Source organism: Physcomitrium patens, chromosome 4 (assembly GCF_059467195.1).
Source record: "Physcomitrium patens ecotype Gransden chromosome 4, ASM5946719v1, whole genome shotgun sequence".
Lineage (NCBI taxonomy): Eukaryota > Viridiplantae > Streptophyta > Bryopsida > Funariales > Funariaceae > Physcomitrium > Physcomitrium patens.
The window spans coordinates 1881893-1894006 of NC_143413.1; the positions used below are offsets into that span (position 1 = coordinate 1881893).

The window sequence follows — 12114 nt, forward strand, 5'->3', positions numbered from 1 at the left end:
ACCAGCCAAAATTATCGACAGAATCATACCCGAGAGGATCGTCACCAAGCTGGGGGGGTATTGGTGATCGGCGATGGTGTCATTTGTGAGTGCGGGATGGTGCTTGCTTGACCTAATCGCAGAGAGAGATTAAAGGGAGCGCAGCATCGAAATCATCATTGCATTCTCCTTTCATCCAGGGAAAAGATGAAGTGTGTGTATTCCTCCGAAAACCATTTCCTCGAAACATATGCACTATGCCAGCAAAATGCGCAGTAGATTATTACTTTCGTGATGTAGATACACGTATACGTATCTCGTATTCTCTGGAAAGTATAAAGTGAATGCGGTAACCGAGGTTATTGGATGTGATCACCGTGTCGCGTGTAGATGGTTACCGTGGTAAGTGGATGAGTCACCGTGGACTGCCCATTATGTGAAGCATTGATAGTGGATGTTGTCGCCGTGGAAAGTTGATGCGGTGACCGTAGCATGAGTAGGTGGTTGTTTTATCAAAATAAAAATGTATTTTTAATTTATAGTAAATATTAAATTTTATTTGTTGTACTAAATTAGTTTCATTTAATTTTTTTTTTAAAAAATTATTTTGAATATTAAAAATTTTTGAATAATAAAGTAATAATTTTGAAATATTGTTAAAATTTTCATAAAAAATAACTAGAAAAGTTTTATAAAATATATAAGTATTTTTTTTATTTAATTTTTTAGACCATTTTATAATAGAATTTTTATTATCTATAAATTTTGTTTTATTAGATAAAACTATTAAATTTCTTTGTTTTTTAATAAAAAATTTAAATGTATTTTTATTTTTATTTTTTTTATCAATTAATTTATATTTATTATATTTCCAATAATTAAATATATTTTTTTTTATAATCTTATAAGAAAAGTAGCTTTTTCCTTTTTTTTTCCAATTAACTATTTTTTGATCAATTATATTTTTTGTTATATTTTTTAAATTTATTTTTTTGTCAGAAGAAAAAATTAAAAGTAAATGATTTAAAGATTCTGTTAAATTTTTATAATAATTATTATAAATATATTTATAAGAGATTCTATTTTTAATAAAAGAATTTGTAACAAAATTATAACTTTGAAATTTTTTTTTTAGATCATATTTTAAATAAATTTTAGTTTTTTTATAAATTATTTTATTAACTAATAATTTTTTTTTTAATTTAAAATTTTCATTAGTTTGATAATGAATATCATTATTAATTTTTTTACTAAAAAGTAAATTTTGCTTAATTATTAATAAATTTATTTGATCTAAAGAAATAATTAAATTTACAAAATATTTAATTTGAAATAATAGAAATTTATTATATTTTTCAATATTAAAATGATTATTAATCAAAGATTTTAATAAATAAAAATGATTTGTATATAATTTTAAATTTGTTGATAAATTTAAGTTGTTTATATCGTATTTTTTTTTATAAATAATTTTATAAAAATAATCTGAAAAAATAAAAGAATTTAATTTTTGATAAGTTTTTAATTTTACATAATCGAATTAATCTATGAATATCCGATTTTTTTCTATTTCTAAAAAATTTGTTTTTTTGCTGCTTAATTATTTCAAAATTTTTTCTATATTTTTTAGTCAGCGAAAAAGCCATATTTAATTCATCTATAAATAAACTATTTGAAAAAGAATTATTACTAAAATTTAAATTTTTTTTATTTTCAAAAAAATTTGGATTTGTAATATATTTTTCTTCTTCTCTAAATAAATTTTTTATCCAATATAATAAATATTTTTTAAAAAAAGGACTTAAAAAGAAATTTGATTTTATTTTATTATTTTCATTTTTAAAAAAACATAAATCCCAAATTGTTGAATCAATATTTTGTTTAACATTTTTATTATTTAAATTTTTTTTATATAAAATCCATTTAAAAAAATTTTTATTTGATATAAAAAAATTAGTTTCCACTAAATTTAAAGTTTTTTTTATTTCAGTTTTTTTTTTATTTCCATATATATATATATATATATATATTCAAAGAAAATATAAATTTTATTAATTTTTGTAAAAAAATATATTATATAATTGTATGTGGATTTTAAAGCATTAGCTACTATGTTTTTAATAAATAATCTATAGTTTTCAATCTTAAATTTATAAATATTCTACATTTATTTATTTACGTATTTAATATTTTTAGATTTATATGCAATAAGTTCTTCTGTTAGTAATAATATTGCTCCAATTGCATGTATAAAATTAATAATAAGTATTTTGATACAATACCAAATTCTATAATATAAAATATTAGAATATAAGACAAAAAATATTTTAACTTATTAAAAGAATTCCAGCTTTATAGATTCTATTTAGAAATATGTTTTTTAAAAATATTGGTTATCAGGACAGCTACATAAACAAAGTGATACATATAATATAAAAATATATTGCAAGATTAAATAACATTTCAAAATTCACAAATATTTTTTGGAACTATTCAATTAAAAGTACTTGATTTTATTTACAATTTAAATTTTTAGACCATTTAGAATGTGGTCCAAGAAAGAAACAAAAGTCTAAAACATTTGGCATTTGTTGAATGTTTCAAACAACTACTAGTTAAAAAGAAATTGAAATACTTATTATGAAAGTTGTAAGGGTTTTTTTATACTATGATTACAAATAATAATATTATCAAGTTAGACCAAAACTTTCTTCTAGTTCAACCTTATAATCAAAATTATATAGGTGATGAGAGATATTGGCACATTTATAATTCTAAAAAGAATAGTAAAAAACTTATAGTATCTATGTCTATTACAACATGTTCTTCAATAAGCATCATTGACATGTATTTTAATATGGTAGTAACCAAACTATCAAAATATCTTATTAAATACTTTAATACCATGTATATAGTTTAGATTATCATGAGTTCTTTACAAATTATTTATATTTTAAAATTTAAATTTCCCTATTATTTAATAGTTAATTTTAAAATGAACTATTAAATCTATAAAAATAAAATAAAATAAAATAAAATTTTCTTCGTAAAAAATAATACTTATTCTTTAAATGGTAATATTAAAATACTTGTTTTTCTTTTTGTAGCTATTTTTTATTATTTTGTAAGCTTTTCAAAACTAAATCTCTAATTAATATTTTTCAAATATTAAATATCAGATATTATTTATTTTATTTTTATATTAGGAAAATATTATTTTAGATCTATATATTTTAATATTATTTAAATTTATTACAGTAAAGAATAATAAGTTTTTAAACATTTTTTCTACCATTCTTTTTTAGACATGATTTATTAATAATTTATTTTTAAAAATAATTAATAATTATTTTATTTATTTGATAAAAATATTTCTTACAAAAAACCAATCTATTTGTAATTTAATATTATATTATTATAATAAAGCTATTATTATTACCAAATAATTAAGAAACATACCAATTTTAGTTGGTAAAGTGTATATATAAGATTTATAATGTTTGAAGCTACTAATTATAATCTATACACTTAATTCTTTAATTTAGGTAGTTAAGATTTTAACTTTTGATACATCTTTTTTTCAAATAATATCTTAGATGGCATTATATCTAATAGAAATTATAATATTTTTTAAACCTTCTATAAATTTAGATACTTTTAAATATACAATTCCAATCATTTCAAAAAATGAAACATAATTTTCAGCATATAATTGTAAATACTATATTTTTTTTTGGTAAGATTCTTTTAGTAGAAACTTGTAAGAATATTTTTGGTCACCTTTTTTAAATTATAGTTTATAATATCAATCTTATAGTTTATTAAATACCTGGTTCTTTACTAGTTCTTCTAGTATTATTGTTTTAGCTCTACAAAATTATTATTTTTATTTTTATATTTATATATTAATTTTATTCAGTAAAATTATAAAATTTCTGAAAAATAATTTAGGTGTTAACACTATTCTTTTGGTTTTTCTATCCACCAATTTGGTGCATAGGTTTTGAAGTAATAACATATAACATTATGTTTTTCTTTTTTTCTTTGTTTCTCTTATTGTTGTTATGATATCATATTTCTTTAAAAAAAATATCCATAATTTGACAAATTTCATCTCAAATTTCTAATTATTTTTAAGGCTTATTTTTATTCTAATTATTATTTCCAATCATCTTGTAATTGACATATCTATATTTTGGAGGACTAGAAATCTTTATTTTTATAATAAAAAAAAAATCTTGAAGATTAAGTTTCATTACCTTATCATTTTGTAAATGTGTTCTTATAGATTTTCTGATTTATTTTCTAATTACTCTATTATTTTTTATTAGAGGAGGTCATAGTAATTATTTTTTAGGATAACTACCATGTTTATTTATCTTATTTTTTATTTGTATCAAAAAAATAAAATAAACATAGTAGTTATCCTAAAAGGTTTATTTACATGAGTAGATTTTTAAAAAAGTTTTTCTTTTTCTTATTTTTTCTTTTTTTAATTCTATATAAAAATTTATATTTTTACTTTTTATTTATTTAATATTTAATAATATTATAAGTATTATTATTATATTTTATGAAATTTTATTGAAAAAAATATAAAAAGATAGAAAAATATATTATTTTTTCGATACTATTTGTAATGTGACCTTCTTAGTCTATTTATTTATAATACTTGTGTGTAGACATCTTATTGTTCTATTAATCTATTTTTTTATCCTTCATAAAATATTCTAATTTAGAATTATATATATATATATATATCACTTTATCATCTCAATTTTTTTTTTTTCATTCTTAAAAAATTTGGATACTTGAGGTACTATTCTACAAGTAGAGCTGATCATTTTAATTTGATCTATTATTGTATTTTTGGCTAAATCATAGATATTTTATTAAATTTTTTTAGACATATTTGGTATGGAGATAAAGCCTCTGTGCAACATCGTAACATACAAATTTTAATACTTTAAAACGAATCAATTATAAATAAATAAAACCATCAATAGTATTTTAAGAAATTATTTGTATCCTTAAAAAGTGCAGGTTTGGTTTAATAGAATTATAGGTTGTATTGTTATTCATATATTTTTAAATCATATTATATTCTTTTTTGATTTATGGTTCATGAGATTTCTATTTTTAATACTTAGTGTTTATTACAGTTGATTTGTTTCTTGTAGTGTTTTGTTTAAGAAATACCATAAGCAAATTTTTCAGTTTAAATCATATGATTCTAAAAAAAATCAATTTTACAACTAATAATCTTAAAAAATATTTTTAATAATCATGATAAATTATTTATTTTATAATATTTAATTTTTCATATTTGGTATCTATATATATATATATATATATATATATATATATATATGTTTTTTCTTATTATTTTAACATAAGTTTGGAAGAAATATCTTTCTTGTTCCAATCCTAAGATGATGCATCTTTAAATTATAAGCTAATAATTATAAAAATGAAAAGAGTATTTGTAGCTAGAATAACTTTGTAAAGATAATAGGAAGTCAAAACCTAAAAATATTAGATTAAATTAAGCTTTTTGTTTTTTTAACTTGAAATGATTATTTAAAGAACAGTTTTTTTATTAGTTTTTGAAAAATTATAAACTTTATGGAAATATAATTTTAGGCACTTTGAGTTCTTAAATGTGAGATAAATTTTACGTTTTACCTATATATTTTTATATAAGTAAGAAATAAAGAATTTCATCACAGTTTGTGTTAGAGGATGGAATAGTTGGCCAGATTATAGAAAGAAACAAAAAAATTTAATAAAATAAAATAAAATAAAATAAAATATTTGGTGTTCTATGTGTATTATTGGTGTTCTAATTTGAAGCTGGCCATTAAATAATATAAGACCATGGAATTGAATTACATTGATTGGTTCATTTAATACAATCCAAATCTTTTGTAAAAACAGAAAGATCCAATCGTAATCCACTCTAGTTTGATACTCTAACTATGTGTGTTTGAGTTAACATCTTCACAAGATAGTCTAAAAACTTTCTCTCTTTTTCCAATGAAAGTCACTAGTGATATACTTGTTTAGAATGCCTTTTCTACCCAACTGAAATGTTTTTCCAACAATATTCAAACAATCTTGTTGCATGGAAATGTATCCACATGGACAACAATTTGGATACTGAAGATACAGGGGCATATTATCATCCACAGCAAAGCAAATGGGAGCAGAGCTAGTGATTATTTCCAAGCTCATCTGCTAGAGTGTAATGCAGTTTATAATGCTAAAATTGAAGACGAAAACCATCTGCTAGAGTGCAACACAGATTGTGTTCATGTTGAAGAAGACAATCATCTGATACACAGTGCAATGCGGACAGATCATGTTCAGATTGAAGAAGAATGTCACAGTGTATTTCAGGTAAATGTGAGTTAGTTTCCAACGTGGTCGAAAAGCACGCATAGCTTGAAGACTTGTCAGTGCGAATTTTCGTCGTGGAGGTGCGAAGAAATGGACTGGAAAAGTGGGGCTATAATACTAGAGACGCCGCGAGAACCACAGCAGCGGAAGTCGTGGTGGTGGAACTGTTTGTTCAGTGCCAAGGCTAGACAAAGAACACCACATGGGTCAGAGATCAATCAGTATCGACAGTGTGGACCTCACCGATGTCAGAAAAAACATGGTGTTACGAGTGTGGGTGGTTGCTGCTCGTTTTTTTTGCTCTTCGCCTAATTAAATCTCAGGAAGCTAGTGACACTGCACATGAAACAGACTTCTACAGTCTGCGGAACCTTGAACTACTGTCGTAGACATTTTCTCTGGTCACGTGGGGGTGTAGCAAGGATGACTTGTCGACGGAAGTGGCCCTGCTCAAATGGAGCCTCGATATTCTCTATTTTTTATTTACTTGTTTTTCTGTCCTTTTGTGAGTAGGCTGTGTGTGTGAGTCGATTGGGCGGGATGTCCGGGTGCTATCCATGTTGATGGAGAACCCTCTAATATGAGAAAATTCTTTTCTTGGGTAGAACAATATTCTCAGAAAACATAAGAACAAACGTGGAAGAAAAAAACACAAAGGCTTGTTCCCAGTAGCTTCCATCATCAATCTGCTGCATAGGTCATGCTTGACGTAATCTCTCCAGAAATGGTGTTAAATTGATCGTAACCAGTTTACAAACGTGCCCTATACTCTCAGCATTAGATACTAGTGTTAAGTCACGGCGCTTGCAACAATTTTGCAGCAATTTTTTGTGACGTCAAATGTCAAGACAAGATGGGGGAAGAGGAATTCCACACACAGAAGGTCAGGAGCAGTCACTGCCAATGAAGGCAGATGAAGCTCAAGCCTGATAGAGCATGTAGCTTAATGATTTGAGAGTAAAGTCGCAGTTAGGAAATGCCAGGGAAGAATCCAGCAGCAAGTTAGAGCCTTGAGGATATACAACGTTGCAGCCGTAATGCTGTGCAGTGTTCAGCTACTGTAGATTCTAAATGTAAAGCCTCCTGATTCTCGTAAAAATACATAAAGTAAATAAATAAAACAAACAAGCAAACAAGTCTTCTCAAGGCTTCAGGTATACGTTTGCTCGATCCAGGAAAAACAAGCAAACGACTTGGTAGCTCTCCAAAGCTGTGAAGTGGGGTGACCTGTACTCCCTGCACAAAAGTGATGGATATCCAATCTAACGGGACTCATCGCAAGTAAGAATAATGTACAGAACTGTTCTCCAATATAGTTTCAAATGCATCACACAACACCTCCTTCACCCTAATGTTTGAGGCCAGAGCATCCTTATGGGATGAGTTTACTGACAAGCAGTGGAGGCATGTGTGTGCCATGAAAGCAAAACTGATTCTCTAAACATATCTGCGCTGTGCCACGATTGGGTGTTCTTGCAAAGCGGACCGGCTTAACCTTTGAGCATTCGTGACAAAACTTAGCATTGCACAACTGTGCATGTTGCACCATTCTTCACGTAAGGTAGGTCAGGTCCTCGGGACCACTCCAGTGTACACGTATCATAAATTAAAACTAAGCCCTCCTTATATCCACGCCCGTTGCGGCCGCTTCTTCTCAACAAATCGTCTATAGATCCTCCAACCTGAACAAAAATGGCCACATCACACTTACGAAACATCACTCCAGCCATTTTTATTTTTTTTGATACCTTCTTTAAGCTAAACCAGCTTTTACGGGATTCAAATGAAAAAGCCACTACAGCACGACATAACTACAGAGCATTGCATTCCGAACTTACATGTCCAGTTGCACACAACAATTGGCTCACCTGTATAATGTAAACATCACTCCCCATCGTTACACACGAGAATTTCAAGCAGTTGTCGATTCGAAGAGGGGATGGTATTGGAGGGGGTTTCACGCGGGTGAATGACTCGTCCCAAGTGTCATACTTCCAGAAAGACAATTCAACAGCGTGGCTTGTGAGCATGTAGATAGCCCGTCCTACAACCGTACAAGCAATAACGCAGCCATCCATCGGAAGGACCTTAGTCTTTTGCCAGCAGTTCAGGTTTGTATCGAAGGCATCCATGGATGCTACATAAATATAAGGCTGCATGGAAGACCAGAGCGTGCTGCTGAATTTGAGTCCTCCAATCACATAAAAAACACCATTCACTGCTGCTCCCAAGCCTCCATACCTCCTACAATAACGGATTCGCATCTATCAAAAATCGAATTTCAAGCTCAATAGATGTCCAGTCTGGACTCAGCGAAGTAGAACCCTACATATCGACTTCTAGAACACAGTTGACAAATGACGGTATTGACAGCTGAACCTGAAACAATCCATCGAAAGCGACTGCTGCTGTGGGTACCCATGCAGAAATGCATTTTGTGTTCTTTCTCTTTCTCTTTTAATTTTACGATGCATCAATCCGACTCATATTCTGTGATAATTACTTAGTGCCTTGTCTTACTTGCGAGGCATACTTGCAATAGGCTTCCACGCATCCAGCTCAGGAATGTACATTTCAGAGTCGGTAATGGCATCTCGCCCAGAATCATTGCGATTAGCGCCCCCAGCAACGAAGATGCGGTCTGCAATAACACAACAAGCAAATTTCTTTCTAGGACAGTGCATTGGTGCTCCACGCCTGAGGGTCTTGGTCCAGGCGTCGTAAACAATGGTACACTCTATCCCCACTGACTTAGAAAACCGACATGGGTTAGCTCCCAAGATGAATATTCGATGCTTGATCACTGCAGGCTGTGCATGTAGAAGGGCGTGATTCTCGTTGTGATAACCGCTCAGCCAATCATTTTCCGCTATCGATCTCCCAGAGCACAACAAACCTGCTCTCCAACTACCACTCGACTTGCAATACACAGCTGACAAAAATCCAGTCCCTGCTCCTCCGAATACGAAGAGCAGATTCTCCACTCTCCCGTTTTGTTTTCTCATTTCATAAAACTCGGTCGATTTCAAAATGGATCGCCATTTTTGGCACACCATCATGGCTGTCTGCAACGCGGCCCTCGGCATTCGTGCTAAGCAATCAAGCAAGACGTCATCCGGGAGCGCAGAGATTGAAAACTGCGGCAAATTGGGTTGCGGGTCAGGCTTCTTTTCCACAGGTGATCGATAAGACCAACAGCCCTGCACAAGGTTGCGTAATCCAGACCTAGAGGATGATTTCTTCTTCAGCCCCGGGAGCCGTTTAGACACGGCAGCGGTGGTTGCGTCCATAGCTACTTCGAAGAAAATACCATTCCCCCCTTGTTACATTTGCAGTATAAAGAAAGACTCCCAATTCCACAGCTGTAACAATCTGCGGTGGAGCTCGCCATTAACTTTCAGAACTTGTGACACATGAAACCACATTCTCAAGGACGTGTCCTTCTCACACATGTCCAATCCCACCCCATACTTCATATAAACAGATATTTGTCTGCCACTTCAACAGCAACAAAGCACCTCACTTTCATAAATTGGTCGACGTCACTGATCCTGATAATATTCGTAAAGAGGAATCATGTCTGTCTTCTTGCTGGGTATCAAAGAAGCGATAAACACATGAACTTTTGGTGGGAAGTCCCGCGGAGCTAGTGAGTCCTCAGCCCCTGGTTGTGGCTTCCGCTGCAACGGCAATTGAGCCAACTTCTGGCAGGCTCTTCTCTCCAAGCACCAATTCCATCTTATGGCAACCTAAACTTAGCAGCCATAACTCCAGAGCTTCAATATGCAGGCCATACCGACAATATCCGCTTCTGCATAGCGCTTATGCGTGAACCATCCCCACTCTGTTTCGACAAGCACCCAGCCACACGGAACTAAGAACTCCCAAGATCCCGTTAAAATGTCAGCGTTCTTCCACGACTGCCGACATGCGTTGATTCCCGAGCTGCAGAAAGCGGTTCCGACCCGAGCCCGTCCGTGCAAGCATCACCCAGAACTCAGAAATTCCGTCATTCCAGACCCACCATGAAAGTACGAGGACAATCCAATCAAGTTCTTCGCCCAATTGCAGTCGCAACAATCGGCAGATTTCACGCGGTGACGATTCTCACTATAACTAATGCCCATCCACCTCACTTCCGACTCATTCGAGTCACACTCTCCACCTCGTGCACTTTGCATCTCTCATCCTTACAACAGCTCTCGCTCCCCAATTCTCCAGACAACCTTCCCCCTCAACCTCTCCCTCTCTCTCTCTCGCTCTCTCGCTCTCTCTCTTCCCCACAATTGCCATTTGCTTCCACCCCAACAGCCATCACAAACCCACAACCGTCCTTGGTCCGACTCCAATGCGCCAGCTCTCTCTTAACTCACTGAAACTCCATCAAATTTCCATAACAAGTCAAATCGGCATCAGTCTTTTTCCACAACCTCCGTCACATCCCCACCACCCTTGATACGAAACACACACATACACAAAAATACAAAAACAGAAACTCAAGCTCGCAACCCTGAAGGAGTGGTTCTAAACCCCAAAGTATCTATCTAGGCTCCTCCTCCTCCTGCACGGTTCACTCGCTCGCAAACCTCCTCCTTCATGACTTCACGACGTTGCTCTCCATGACCAGTCCTTGCGACATCGTACTCCAACCACCGTGGTCATCGCCATCAGCATCATCATCATCATCCTCAAATCACGCACAAAACTCGGCAATCCCTCTCCATGCACACACCATCATCACATCACTACTCTCTCTCTCTCTCTCTCTCTCGCACTCATCCCCTTTTCCTCAAAACACACAGTCAGTCAGTCACACACACAGAATTGCAACAAGTAATCAGCTCCGTCTGGAATCATCTGTTTTTCTTCTTCCCCATGTTGGTATGAGAATCTCCACCTTCTTCTTCTTCCTCTTCTTCCTCTTCTGCTGCTTCTTCCTCTTCGCACACTGTGTGTGTGTGTGTGAGTGAGTGAGTGTGTGCATCGTCGACGCTGGACATGCACCGGAGCTCACAGTTTGCTCATGATCATCCGGGATGATTCCTTCTTATGGCGATGTTGAGAAAGATCCAGTCTGTCTGTCTGTGTTTATTATCATCTTCTTGACATTCTGGTATCTATCAACCTTTATTTATTTATCAATCTATCTAACTATCTATCTATATTTGTATATATGTGTGTGTGTATCTGTTCGTAAGTAATATATGTTCACAAGTGCGGAGAGGTTTAATGAAGGCTAAATAACTTCGACTGTTTCAGTGTTGTGTACATAATATACCCATAAATTAGCACTTCCCCCCCTTTTACTCTCTTTTATTTTTTATATGTACTATTTCATGTTTATGTATTTCATGTTTACCCTTCCTAATATTATATATATATATATATATATTTAGAACCTCGTGCCTTATTGTTTTTGAATTCAATACAGGGAGATAGAATCTGGCTCCCCATCCTGATATAATCCTGCTCCTCGGGAATGGAGGTGGATTTGGATGGATGCTTTTTGGATGTGATCGGAGAGGAATAGAACAACTCGATGGCTGTCACTCCAACTATTCTCTGTGTAAAATTTATATTTTAAAAAATAAATAAATAAACGAATAAAATAAATTGGGTCCATCGTCAATGTAGTCTTTTGCCTCGTTGCATTTTGATACATAAAGTCTACACCTTACTATTTTGAAATCAAAGATTGGAGCATTATTATTATTTATATACATATAAAAAAAAATA

The 12114-nt window shown here is 31.7% G+C and overlaps 1 protein-coding gene across 1 annotated transcript; it reads right to left on the reverse strand.

Moving 5' to 3' along the window:
• Positions 1-7347: 7347 nt before the first annotated feature.
• On the reverse strand, positions 7348-11427 carry LOC112281696 (F-box/kelch-repeat protein At5g26960). The gene is made up of 3 exons (XM_024518511.3): positions 8899-11427; positions 8247-8622; positions 7348-8060 (listed from the first exon to the last, which is right to left on the reverse strand). Exons 1-3 carry the CDS (start codon positions 9666-9668, stop codon positions 7896-7898), a joined length of 1311 nt encoding a protein of 436 aa, XP_024374279.1. The 5' UTR covers positions 9669-11427; the 3' UTR covers positions 7348-7895.
• Between the last annotated feature and the right edge of the window lie 687 nt (positions 11428-12114).

What these genes read in the sequence shown, in the direction of transcription:
- LOC112281696 (XM_024518511.3), bottom strand. Translation starts at nt 9,668, where the DNA reads ATGGACGCAACCACCGCTGCCGTGTCTAAACGGCTCCCGGGGCTGAAG. An exon ending in ATTGCAAGTATGCCTCGCAA is followed by an intron (nt 8,623 to 8,898) that starts GTAAGACAAGGC and finishes CCGTTATTGTAG; the next exon opens with GAGGTATGGAGGCTTGGGAG. An exon ending in GTGATGTTTACATTATACAG is followed by an intron (nt 8,061 to 8,246) that starts GTGAGCCAATTG and finishes ATTTTTGTTCAG; the next exon opens with GTTGGAGGATCTATAGACGA.